This window comes from Gobius niger (genome assembly GCF_951799975.1).
Source record: "Gobius niger genome assembly, chromosome: 11".
Classification (NCBI taxonomy): domain Eukaryota; kingdom Metazoa; phylum Chordata; class Actinopteri; order Gobiiformes; family Gobiidae; genus Gobius; species Gobius niger.
In genome coordinates this window covers 523,015-536,527 of record NC_136862.1, presented here as the reverse complement: position 1 = coordinate 536,527, position 13,513 = coordinate 523,015, and the positions used below count along the sequence as shown (strand labels likewise).

The 13,513-nt window shown below is 40.1% G+C and overlaps 1 protein-coding gene across 1 annotated transcript in view; it reads left to right on the top strand.

The window, feature by feature from the left end:
* Nucleotides 1-4,869: 4,869 nt before the first annotated feature.
* LOC306970928 (TLC domain-containing protein 3A-like) overlaps nt 4,870-13,513 on the top strand; it is a 46,220-nt gene continuing 37,576 nt past the window's right edge. The window contains exon 1 of the mRNA XM_079567017.1: nt 4,870-5,165. Coding sequence (XP_079423143.1) covers nt 5,032-5,165 — 134 coding nt within the window. The 5' untranslated portion in view covers nt 4,870-5,031. The remainder of the gene's footprint in view (nt 5,166-13,513) is intronic.

The window sequence follows — 13,513 nt, the reverse complement described above, 5'->3', positions numbered from 1 at the left end:
CGTGTTCATAAGCGTGTTTATAAGCGTGTTTATAATCGTGTTTATAAGTGTGTTTATAAGCGTGTTTATAAGCGTGTTTATAAGCATGTTTATAAGCGTGTTTATAAGCGTGTTTATAAGCGTCTTCATAAGCTAGCTCCTTATAGCTAGCCTAGCTCCTTTTAGCTAGCCTATCTCCTTATAGCTAGCCTAGCTCCTTATAGCTAGCCTAGCTCCTCATAGCTAGCCTAGCTCCTTTTAGCTAGCCTAGCTCCTCATAGCTTTTAATTATACTGATTGTTTAACCCCTTAACTCCCACCTGAACCGAGCACATTTTCTCCAGTTTGGCTTTACCCCAATCCAAAAGCTTCGGGAAAAAAGCTGTGAAAATAGCAACAAAACTGAAACGAAAACAATGATGGAAATGTGACAAAAATGTGACAAAAAATGTAAAAAAAAAATACAAAAATGCGACAAAGAAATTATGAAAAAATGGACAAAAAATTGACGGAAAAATGACAAAAGTCAAAAATGAGTTGAATACCCAACAAAAAAATGAAGGGAAAAAAAAGTGATGACGTGTGGAAAAAGCTCCTCTGGGTTCAGGCGGGAGTTAAGAGGTTAATGAATAACGGGGCGACTGATGGGTTTATCTCCAGGGGTCAGGGGTCACGTGGCTGAATGTTTATCTTTCTGTAAACGCCGTTTCCTGATGAGTTTAACCTTCGCTCTTTCTGACGTCGTCGATCAGATGAAAAACGCTGTTCACGCAAAACGTGGTTAACCCTTAACTCCCACATGTTCTCCAGCTTTACCCCAATCCAAAAGCTTCTGGAAAAAAGGTGAGAAAATAGCAACAAAACTGAGACGAAAACAATGATGAAAAAGTGGCAAAAATGTCACAAGAAATTGACAAAAAATGCACGAAAAATGACCAAAAAAATGACTAAAAAATTACAAAAATTTGACAAAAAAATGATGGAAAAAAAATGTGATGACGTGAGGAAAAAGATCCCCTCGGTTCAGGCGGGAGTTAAGAGGTTAAGAAACATGAGTGTAGGATGTGAAGTATCAGCTGCCGCCACCAGAGGGAGCCACAGCGCCACTGAGAAGGAAATCTGTTTCATATGTTTTTCTATGAGCTCCTGAAATAAAACGTGTGACAGCGCCCTCTGCTGAGAGAAATAAGAAAATATCACCACATGTAAGGAGTAAAAGTGAGGCAGAAAAACTAGAAAAACGAGGAAAAAAATTAAAAAACAAAGAAAAGTAACAAAAAAGACAAAAAAAATACATTTAAAGTTGGGAAAAATATGGGGAAATAAAGAAATATATATATTATTAACCTCTTAACCCCCACCTGAACTGAGCACATTTTTTTTCTCCAGTTTGGCTTTACCCAAATCTAAAAGCTTATTGAAAAAAAAGTGTCAAAATATGACAATAAAAGGAATATAAAACAATTAAAAGGGGTTAAAAAACATAAAAAAGGCTCAAAAAAATAAATAAATAAATAAAAAGGGTCAAAAAGGGTAAAAAAAAAAAAGCTTCAAAAACAACAAAATCGTGACAATAAAGTGAGCAAAAATAGGTAAAAAGCAACAAAAACGCAGCAACAAGGAGAGGGAACAGACTATAGGCTGTAAGAAAAGTTTTATATTTGGGTAAAGCTGAGCTGGAGAAAAGTGCTCGGTAAAGGTGGGGGTTAAGAGGTTAATAGGAAAACAAAATGAGGGGAAATTATCATATTGACAAACAAATATCTGAAACTGTTCTAATCCAGAGCCGCAGTTTTAAACCCGCAGCTCGTTTTATGTTTAATATGATTCTTATTCTTATTCCTTCAAATAAAAACCAATAAAAACAGAGTTGTTTCGTAACCCTGATGTGGGCGGGGCTGGTTTGACATCACCGGAAGCTGCACGATCGCCTGACTCTGTCCCCTTTTACTGTGACAGTCTGACCGGAAGTGGCTGTGGGGCGGGGGGGCGGACTCTGCCTTGACACTGGCGCTGCTGCTGCTGCTGCTGAGTCCGGGATATTCAGTATTAAAGTCCAGTGTTTCACCTCTGAACCGTCTCCCGTTTGGCTTTACCCAAATCTAAACGTCTCTCGGAAAAAGCGTCAAAATTGCGACGAAAACAGGAATGAAAGTGCGAAATAAATAAATGGATAAATAAATAAACAAACAACACTTTTTCCTCTTAACTCCCGCCTGAACCGAGAGCGTTTTCTCCAGTTCAGCTTTACCCAAATCCTGTAGGCCAGAGTAACGCCTCATTTGAAAGCTAAGATCTACAAAACTAAATGGATCTTTTTCCTCACGTCAGATTTTATATCAGCACTTTTTTTATTGGGCAGTCGTCTCATTTAACCCTAACCTCTTTTTTGTCACTTTTTCGTCAAATTATTTGCATTTTTTGTCAAATTCGTATCATTTTTTCCTCCATTTTTTGTCAAATTTTTGTCCATTTTTGTCATTTTTTCATCAATTTTTTCTACGTTTTTCGTCCATTTTTTCTCAATTTTTTGTCAAATTTTTGTCACTTTTTCGTCCATTTGTCGTCCATTTTTGTCATTTTTTTGTGATTTTTTTCCTCAATTTTTCGTCAAATTTTTCTAAATGTTTCGTCGCTTTTTGTCAATGTTTTCTCATTTTTTTGTCACATTTCCATCCTTGTTTTCTTCTCAGTTTTGTTGCTATTTTCCCTCCTTTTTCCCAGGAGCTTTTGGATTGGGGTAAAGCTGGAGAAAACGTGGGGAGTTAAGGGGTTAAAGCTGAACTAAGTAACTCGTTTACCTTTAATGCAGCTCCACAGTCCCGCCCACTCCCGGTCACGGAGTATTATCAGCATTGACTTTTGGACTAAATCAACTATTAAGAGTTTAACGTCACGTGACCGGGAGTGGGCGGGACTTCAGCTCTGTAACTCCTCCCCGTGGTCCCTCTGGGGGTGATACAAGTGTTTATGGGATGATCGGGGGGTCTTACATCGCCCCCTGGTGTCTCTGGACAGAAAACCACACTTGCAACTTGACTGCCACTGGGTCGGAGTCACCAATACACACTTATGGAATCATGAAGAAGAAGCTAACAGGCTAACGGGCAAAGCTAACTGCGGGCTAACGTCACTTTAAACTGTATTTACAGCCAAGTTTGAGTGAATAAATGATCTCCATTGTGTGACTGGATGAACAATCTCCCTCTGTCCCTTTGTAGGATTTACTCTCACGGACGATTCACCCCTTAACTCCCGCCTGAACCGAGCACAGTTTCTCCAGCTTTACCCCAATCCAAAAGCTTCTGGGAAAAAGGAGGGAAAATAGCAACAAAACTGAGACGAAAACAAGGATGGAAATGTGACAAAAAAGTGAGAAAACTTAGACAAAAAACGGACCAAAAATTGATGAAAAAATGACAAAAATTTGACCAAAAAAATGACAAAAATGTGATTAAAAAGTGACGAAAAATGGATGGAAAAGTAGCAAAAATGTCACAAAAAATTGACTAAAAAATTACTAAAAAATTGCAAACAAATTGACGAAAAATGTGACAAAAAATGACAAAAAAGTTAGAAAAATGAGTTGAATACCCAACAAAAAAATAATGTGACGTGAGGAAAAGGATCCTCTGGGTTCAGGCGGGAGGTCAGAGGTTCACTCCTCACTGAACGTGTCTGATTCTGGAGGAGAACGTTTCAGATGGAGGAGCCTCTTCAGGATCAGAGGTCGATGTTTAACCGTCGCTGATGTTGCTCCTCAGGAAGGGCGATTACCACAGATACCTGGCCGAGTTCACGGTGGGGAACGACCGGAAGGAGGCGGAATGTGACAAAAAAATGACAAATATTTGTCAAAAAAATGACTAAAAAGTTACAAAAATGAGTTGAAAACCCAACAAACGGACGATTAACCCCTTAACTCCCGCCTGAACCGAGCACATTTTCTCCAGTTTGGCTTTACCCCAATCCAAAAGCTTCTGGAAAAAAGGTGTGGAAATAGCGACAGAACTGAGACGAAAACAAGGATGGAAATGTGACAATAAAGTGAGAAAACATTGATGAAAAAGTGGCAAAAATGTGACAAAAAAATTACAAAAATGTGATAAAAATTTGACAAAAAATCACAAAAAAATCACAAAAAAATTACCAAACAAATGATAGAAATGTGACAATAAAGTGAGAAAATATTGATGAAAATGTGGCAAAAATGTCACAAGAAATTTACCAAAATGGACGAAAAAATGACAAAAATGTGACAAAAAAATGATAAAAAAGTTACAAAAATGAGTTGAATAACCAACCAAAAAATGATGGAAAAATAATGTGACGTGAGGAAAAAGATCCTCTGGGTTCAGGCGGGAGTTAAGAGGTTAATGAGTAAAACACACAACACGCTGCGACACCTGCAGTGCCGCTTATGGCCTCTAGGGGCAGGAGCTACTTAGCACTGCTGTAATTTTGCCACTGTTTATTTTATTACTTTGCCCAATGTTTGCCTCATTTTTACACTATTTTTTTCCTCCCACATTTTTATTTCTAATATTTTCCTTGTTTCCCCCAATTTGCATTTATTTCCCCACTGTTGCTTTTTTAAATAAATTAGAGGTTTTCATTATTCCCAATTTCTCCACTTTTTTTTTCAAGTTTGCCCCAAAAAAAAAATCTTCCCCGTCTCATTTTTTAAAACTGATATTTTCTCTATTTCTCCCTTTTTTTTTTTTTTTTTTTAAATAAATAATATTTTTTCCGTAATCATTTTTGACCAATGTTCATTTTTATTTCGCCCCAATGTTTTCCCTCGTCTTCCAAATGTTTTTAAACGTATTTTTAAATATTCTCGCGCTGCCTTTTACCGCGACAGTCCCGCCGGAAGCCGCTCCCGGGCGGGGGTGCGGACCGCGCCTTGACACTGGTGCTGCTGCTGAGTCCGCTGCTCTGCCGCGCGGCCGTGGATGGACCGGAGGGAAATGCCCCGTAGCCTTCGCCGCTGAAGGCCGAGCAGCGCGTCCTGTCCGCGGGGGGAAAGGCCTCCGTCTCCGGGGGTTCGGCATGTGGACCTGGATGTGGGCAGTGGTGGCCAGCGGAGCCGTGCTTTTCCCGGGACTCTTCCTCGCGCTCCGGAGCTCTCTGCGGCGCGTGTTCAGCCGTTGGAGCGATGCCGACGTGGTGCTGGTCAGCGAGAGGTAAAAAAAAAACTGCACCAAACCGCAACATATTCAGCCTTTACTCTGGCCGCTCCAGCCCGGGACTGCACCACGTGGCCGCTTTCATCGTGTCGCAGTTGCTTTTGGGTTTAGCTCGTGTTTTAGCTCTTGTTTTGGTTAGCGGTTAGCCTGAGAGCTAAACGGTTAAAGCGTCAAGATCCGGGGCGCACTTTGCTTCGCTCTGAGGCTTCGGGGACTGCAGGGGATTCAGATTCAGGGGCTTCAGGGGCTTCAGATTCAGATTCAGAGGCTTCAGATTCAGAGGCTTCAGATTCAGAGGTTTCAGATTCAGATTCAGAGGCTTCAGATTCAAGGGATTCAGATTCAGAGAAAATTACAAAAATGTGTAAAAAGATGAGAAAACATTGACAAAAGTGATGAAAAATTTTGAAAAAAATGACCAAAAAGTTACAAAAATCTCATAAAAAAAAAAAAAAAACTTGACGAAAACATAACAGAAATGTGACAAAAAATGACCCAAAAAAATGTGACAAACAATTTACAAAAATGTGACAAAAAATGACAACAAAATGACTAAAAAGTTGAATACCCAACAAAAAATGATGGGGGTTTCAGATTCAGGGGCTTCAGATTCAGAGGCTTCAGATTCAGGGGCTTCAGATTCAGAGGCTTCAGATTCAGGGGATTCAGATTCAGGGGCTTCAGATTCAGAGGATTCAGATTCAGGGGCTTCAGATTCAGAGGCTTCAGATTCAGAGGCTTCAGATTCAGGGGCTTCAGATTCAGAGACAATTACAAAAATGTGTAAAAAGATGAGAAAACATTGACAAAAGTGATGAAAAAATGACCAAAAAGTTACAAAAATCTGATAAAAAAAAAAAAAAAAACTTGACGAAAAAATGACAGAAATGTGACAAAAAATGACCCAAAAAAATGTGACAAAATGACAAAAAAGTTACAAAAATAAGTTGAATACCCAACAAAAAATGATGGGGGCTTCAGATGCAGATTCAGGGGCTTCAGATTCAGAGGCTTCAGATTCAGAGGCTTCAGGACCTGGTCTATTCCTGGTTTAGCCCTGGTTTAGACCTGGTTTAGTCCTGGTTTATTCCTTGTTTATTCCTTGTTTAGACCTGGTTTAGACCTGGTTTAGACCTGGTTTAGACCTGGTTTAGTCCTGGTTTAATCTGGTCACTGTGAATTTGGGTTGTCACGGTTACCGGTGTAGCGGTAAACCCTGGTAAAAATGTTGACAACAATAATTACCGTTAGGGCTGCACAATATGTCAGGAAAAATCTGGTATTGCAATATTAGCTGATCCGTATCGCGAGAAGCCACAATATATCGCAACATCATCTGACTCAAACTCAAACTCCTGCATTGAAGTCATGTGTAAAAGTTCAGTTTTAGTTTAACATTAACTCGCTTTGTTAGATCCTCCTCTTGTTCTGGTCCTGATGGGGTGTTTTTTAAGTCTTCTTTTGACACGATTTGCTGAAAAAAATGGAACATATCGTGTTTGGTGCAATATCGCAATAATATCGTTATCGCGATATTGCACAGCCGTATCGCATATCGCAAGTCACTTGAATATCGAGCAGCCCTAATTACCGTCTTGTTTTTTTAAAAATAAATTACGGCGGTGGATTACGGCGCCCGCGGTTTAGGCAAAGTGAGCCTCATGAGGCGCCGTCTCCTCTGCTGAAGCTGCCGCAGGCGCCTCTGGAGCTACAACCAAAACTAAACTTTCTCTAAGCTGGAATCACGTCCGACACGACAGGATCAGCCTCAGAGACCGAGCCTGATAATAGGTATAATAGGTATAGGTATAGTTATAGGTATAGGTATAGTTATAGGTATAGGTATAGTTATAGTTATAGTTATAGGTATAGTTATAGGTATAGGTATAGTTATAGGTATAGGTATAGTTATAGTTATAGTTATAGGTATAGTTATAGGTATAGGTATAGTTATAGGTATAGTTATAGTTATAGTTATAGGTATAGTTATAGGTATAGGTATAGTTATAGGTATAGTTATAGTTATAGTTATAGGTATAGTTATAGGTATAGGTATAGTTATAGGTATAGTTATAGTTATAGTTATAGTTATAGGTATAGGTATAGGTATAGTTATAGGTATAGTTATAGGTATAGTTATAGTTATAGTTATAGTTATAGGTATAGTTATAGGTATAGTTATAGTTATAGTTATAGTTATAGGTATAGTTATAGGTATAGGTATAGTTATAGGTATAGGTATAGTTATAGGTATAGGTATAGTTATAGGTATAGGTATAGTTATAGTTATAGTTATAGGTATAGTTATAGGTATAGGTATAGTTATAGGTATAGTTATAGGTATAGTTATAGGTATAGGTATAGGTATAGTTATAGGTATAGGTATAGTTATAGGTATAGGTATAGTTATAGTTATAGTTATAGGTATAGTTATAGGTATAGGTATAGTTATAGGTATAGTTATAGTTATAGTTATAGTTATAGTTATAGTTATAGTTATAGGTATAGTTATAGGTATAGGTATAGGTATAGTTATAGGTATAGGTATAGTTATAGGTATAGGTATAGTTATAGTTATAGTTATAGGTATAGTTATAGGTATAGGTATAGTTATAGGTATAGTTATAGTTATAGTTATAGTTATAGGTATAGGTATAGGTATAGGTATAGTTATAGGTATAGTTATAGTTATAGTTATAGTTATAGGTATAGTTATAGGTATAGGTATAGTTATAGGTATAGTTATAGGTATAGGTATAGTTATAGGTATAGGTATAGTTATAGTTATAGTTATAGGTATAGGTATAGTTATAGGTATAGGTATAGTTATAGGTATAGTTATAGGTATAGGTATAGTTATAGGTATAGTTATAGGTATAGTTATAGGTATAGTTATAGGTATAGTTATAGTTATAGTTATAGTTATAGGTATAGTTATAGGTATAGGTATAGTTATAGGTATAGGTATAGTTATAGGTATAGGTATAGTTATAGGTATAGTTATAGGTATAGGTATAGTTATAGGTATAGTTATAGGTATAGGTATAGTTATAGGTATAGTTATAGTTATAGTTATAGTTATAGGTATAGGTATAGTTATAGTTATAGTTATAGGTATAGGTATAGGTAAAGGTAAAGTTATAGTTATAATAGTTATAGGTAAAGGTAAAGGTAAAGTTATAGGTATAATAGTTACAGGTATAAGTATAGGTAAAGGTAAAGGTAAATTTCACCCTGCAGCCGTTATCGTCCCGTCACAGGTTCCAGAACGTTCAGTCAGAAAAGCCTGATAAACTCTGACCTGACGACACCGGAGCTGGACTTTACCTCCTCAGAGCTGTGGAGGAAACTAAACACACAAACAGCAGCTGTTCAACCTCTGAACCCAGTTCAGCTTTACCCAAATCTCAAAGCTCCGCCGTCTAAAGGGCGCTTGCGTCGTCATCACTTTTCTTTTTCCTTTTTTGTTCCTCCGTGTTCTGAGTGAAGAAGTTTCCTGATGTTGAGTTTGTTCTGATGGAACGTTCAGCTTTAGTAAACAGGGGGATGTGGCGCCGCCGTGTGGTTCAGCCCTGATTCACTCTGTCCTTTATCTTCCTTTGTGACTCAGTCTGTCCCGGGGCAGCTGTGGCTACATCAGCAGCTTCCCACCACTGGGTCTGAGAAACTTGGGCTGAAAGACATAAAGTATCGATACCGAGATCTCTGGCATCGAGATATGAAACTTTGTCCATATCGTCAGCCCTGGTGGTCGGGGATAATGTACGAACGCTGGTCGTTATCGGGAACATCAGCACCGACATCGGGTCCGGTTCGTATAATATCCCGTTTATTATTCGGCCGTTTCAAACTGAACACACACAACATAAACTTCTACACTTTTATGAAGGTCAAAGGTTTATTTAATGACTTCCGTGACAAATAGTTCCCAAAAGTTTGCGCGTTGCTCGGCAGCGTTTGGCTAGGCTAGAAGCAGCTAAGCTAGCAGCTAGCCTAGCTACTTAGCTGAAGGCGCAGTTGGAGGAGGTGGTGAATCTCTGGGTAAGTTGAAAGTCAGACTCACGATTCCCCGACTTCTCTCTCAGTGACGGGACAGATAGTGTCGCTGCTACGTACGTGCCAGTGTTAATTTGAACAACATATTTTATTTTAGTTTTAGTCTTTTCACTATTTAGTCGAGATTTAGTCGACTAAATTTAAGTCGAATCTAGTGGACTTTGCATTGATAATATTGATTCTAATCATATTTAATGTTGTTCCTCTGCTTCATGTTTCTGCTCCACATGAACAAAGCTCAGAGCTGATCCTTTAAACATGATCTGAGGCTCTTTCAGACGCTCAATACAAGTTTGGATGATTTTAGTCTCTCCTTTTCATTTTTATTTAGTCTGATTTTAGTCGACTCAAATATCTGGACATTTTAGTCACAGTTTTAGTCTCATGAGAAACTTTTCATTTAGTTTTAGTCCAATTTTAGTCACAAAAATATCACTTTGACTAAAATTAAGACTAAATATTTTAGTCGACGACATTAACTCTGGTTCGTGTGGAGTGATATGAAAACACCAACTCAGACGTGCTTTATCAGGAAGTAATGACCGGGAGAACGATGGGAAATCCCATTCAAATCAACGGAGCTTCTGCTTAAATCTAATCGTGATTTTAGTAAATCTCCCTGACAGACTCGCCTTTTCCAGAGCAAAACAAAACAGGAAGTCTGATCACTTTCGGCTCCGGAGAGATCGGCCGATAAAAAGGCCGATCTCGTCCGATATCCGATCTCTTGGACAGACTCAGCCTCACCGGTTTCCTGCGGTGACGGTGGATCCTGTTGCAGAGTCAGGGCTGATGTTTCTGAGCCTCATGTGGAGATAAGAATAATCATTAAACATCTGAGGAGCAAAGAGCCGGACATGACCTGGACTAATAATGCTGGACTAAGAATAGAACCACTTTACAATCGAAGCTCCTCACGGTGATGAGGAGGAATAAACCAGGACCATCTGATAAACCAGGACCATCTGATAAACCAGGACCATCTGATAAACCAGGACCATCTGATAAACCAGGACCATCTGATAAACCAGGACCATCTGATAAACCAGGACCATCTGTGATAAACCAGGACCATCTGATAAACCAGGACCATCTGATAAACCAGGACCATCTGATAAACCTGGACCATCTGATAAACCAGGACCATCTGTGATAAACCAGGACCATCTGATAAACCAGGACCATCTGATAAACCAGGACCATCTGATAAACCAGGACCATCTGATAAACCAGGACCATCTGATAAACCAGGACCATCTGATAAACCAGGACCAAACCAGGACCATCTGATAAACCAGGACCAAACCAGGACCATCTGATAAACCAGGACCATCTGTGATAAACCAGGTCCATCTGTGATAAACCAGGACCATCTGTGATAAACCAGGTCCATCTGTGATAAACCAGGACCATCTGTGATAAACCAGGTCCATCTGATAAACCAGGTCCATCTGTGATAAACCAGGACCATCTGTGATAAACCAGGACCATCTGTGATAAACCAGGACCATCTGTGATAAACCAGGACCATCTGTGATAAACCAGGACCATCTGTGATAAACCAGGACCATCTGTGATAAACCAGGACCATCTGTGATAAACCAGGACCATCTGATAAACCAGGACCATCTGTGATAAACCAGGACCATCTGATAAACCAGGACCATCTGTGATAAACCAGGACCATCTGATAAACCAGGTCCATCTGTGATAAACCAGGTCCATCTGATAAACCAGGACCATCTGTGATAAACCAGGACCATCTGTGATAAACCAGGTCCATCTGTGATAAACCAGGACCATCTGATAAACCAGGTCCATCTGTGATAAACCAGGTCCATCTGTGATAAACCAGGACCATCTGTGATAAACCAGGACCATCTGATAAACCAGGTCCATCTGATAAACCAGGACCATCTGATAAACCAGGACCATCTGTGATAAACCAGGACCATCTGTGATAAACCAGGACCATCTGATAAACCAGGACCATCTGATAAACCAGGACCATCTGTGATAAACCAGGACCATCTGTGATAAACCAGGACCATCTGATAAACCAGGTCCATCTGTGATAAACCAGGTCCATCTGATAAACCAGGACCATCTGTGATAAACCAGGTCCATCTGATAAACCAGGACCATCTGATAAACCAGGTCCATCTGATAAACCAGGACCATCTGATAAACCAGGACCATCTGTGATAAACCAGGACCATCTGTGATAAACCAGGACCATCTGTGATAAACCAGGACCATCTGATAAACCAGGACCATCTGATAAACCAGGACCATCTGTGATAAACCAGGACCATCTGTGATAAACCAGGACCATCTGATAAACCAGGTCCATCTGTGATAAACCAGGTCCATCTGATAAACCAGGACCATCTGTGATAAACCAGGACCATCTGATAAACCAGGACCATCTGATAAACCAGGACCATCTGTGATAAACCAGGACCATCTGTGATAAACCAGGACCATCTGATAAACCAGGTCCATCTGTGATAAACCAGGACCATCTGTGATGAACCAGGACCATCTGTGATAAACCAGGTCCATCTGATAAACCAGGACCATCTGTGATAAACCAGGACCATCTGATAAACCAGGTCCATCTGTGATAAACCAGGACCATCTGTGATGAACCAGGACCATCTGTGATAAACCAGGTCCATCTGATAAACCAGGACCATCTGTGATAAACCAGGACCATCTGATAAACCAGGTCCATCTGTGATAAACCAGGTCCATCTGATAAACCAGGACCATCTGTGATAAACCAGGACCATCTGATAAACCAGGTCCATCTGTGATAAACCAGGACCATCTGTGATGAACCAGGACCATCTGTGATAAACCAGGTCCATCTGATAAACCAGGACCATCTGTGATAAACCAGGTCCATCTGATAAACCAGGACCATCTGTGATAAACCAGGACCATCTGATAAACCAGGTCCATCTGTGATAAACCAGGTCCATCTGATAAACCAGGACCATCTGTGATAAACCAGGACCATCTGATAAACCAGGTCCATCTGTGATAAACCAGGACCATCTGTGATGAACCAGGACCATCTGTGATAAACCAGGTCCATCTGATAAACCAGGACCATCTGTGATAAACCAGGACCATCTGATAAACCAGGTCCATCTGTGATAAACCAGGACCATCTGTGATAAACCAGGACCATCTGATAAACCAGGACCATCTGTGATAAACCAGGTCCATCTGATAAACCAGGTCCATCTGTGATAAACCAGGTCCATCTGTGATAAACCAGGTCCATCTGTGATAAACCAGGACCATCTGTGATAAACCAGGACCATCTGTGATAAACCAGGACCATCTGATAAACCAGGTCCATCTGTGATAAACCAGGACCATCTGATAAACCAGGACCATCTGTGATAAACCAGGACCATCTGATAAACCAGGACCATCTGTGATAAACCAGGACCATCTGATAAACCAGGACCATCTGTGATAAACCAGGACCATCTGATAAACCAGGTCCATCTGATAAACCAGGTCCATCTGTGATAAACCAGGTCCATCTGTGATAAACCAGGTCCATCTGTGATAAACCAGGTCCATCTGTGATAAACCAGGACCATCTGTGATAAACCAGGACCATCTGATAAACCAGGTCCATCTGTGATAAACCAGGACCATCTGATAAACCAGGTCCATCTGATAAACCAGGACCATCTGTGATAAACCAGGTCCATCTGTGATAAACCAGGACCATCTGATAAACCAGGACCATCTGTGATAAACCAGGTCCATCTGATAAACCAGGTCCATCTGTGATAAACCAGGACCATCTGATAAACCAGGTCCATCTGATAAACCAGGACCATCTGATAAACCAGGTCCATCTGATAAACCAGGACCATCTGATAAACCAGGACCATCTGTGATAAACCAGGTCCATCTGATAAACCAGGTCCATCTGTGATAAACCAGGACCATCTGATAAACCAGGACCATCTGATAAACCAGGTCCATCTGATAAACCAGGACCATCTGATAAACCAGGTCCATCTGATAAACCAGGTCCATCTGATAAACCAGGACCATCTGATAAACCAGGTCCATCTGATAAACCAGGACCATCTGTGATAAACCAGGTCCATCTGTGATAAACCAGGACCATCTGATAAACCAGGTCCATCTGATAAACCAGGTCCATCTGTGATAAACCAGGTCCATCTGTGATAAACCAGGACCATCTGATAAACCAGGTCCATCTGATAAACCAGGACCATCTGATAAACCAG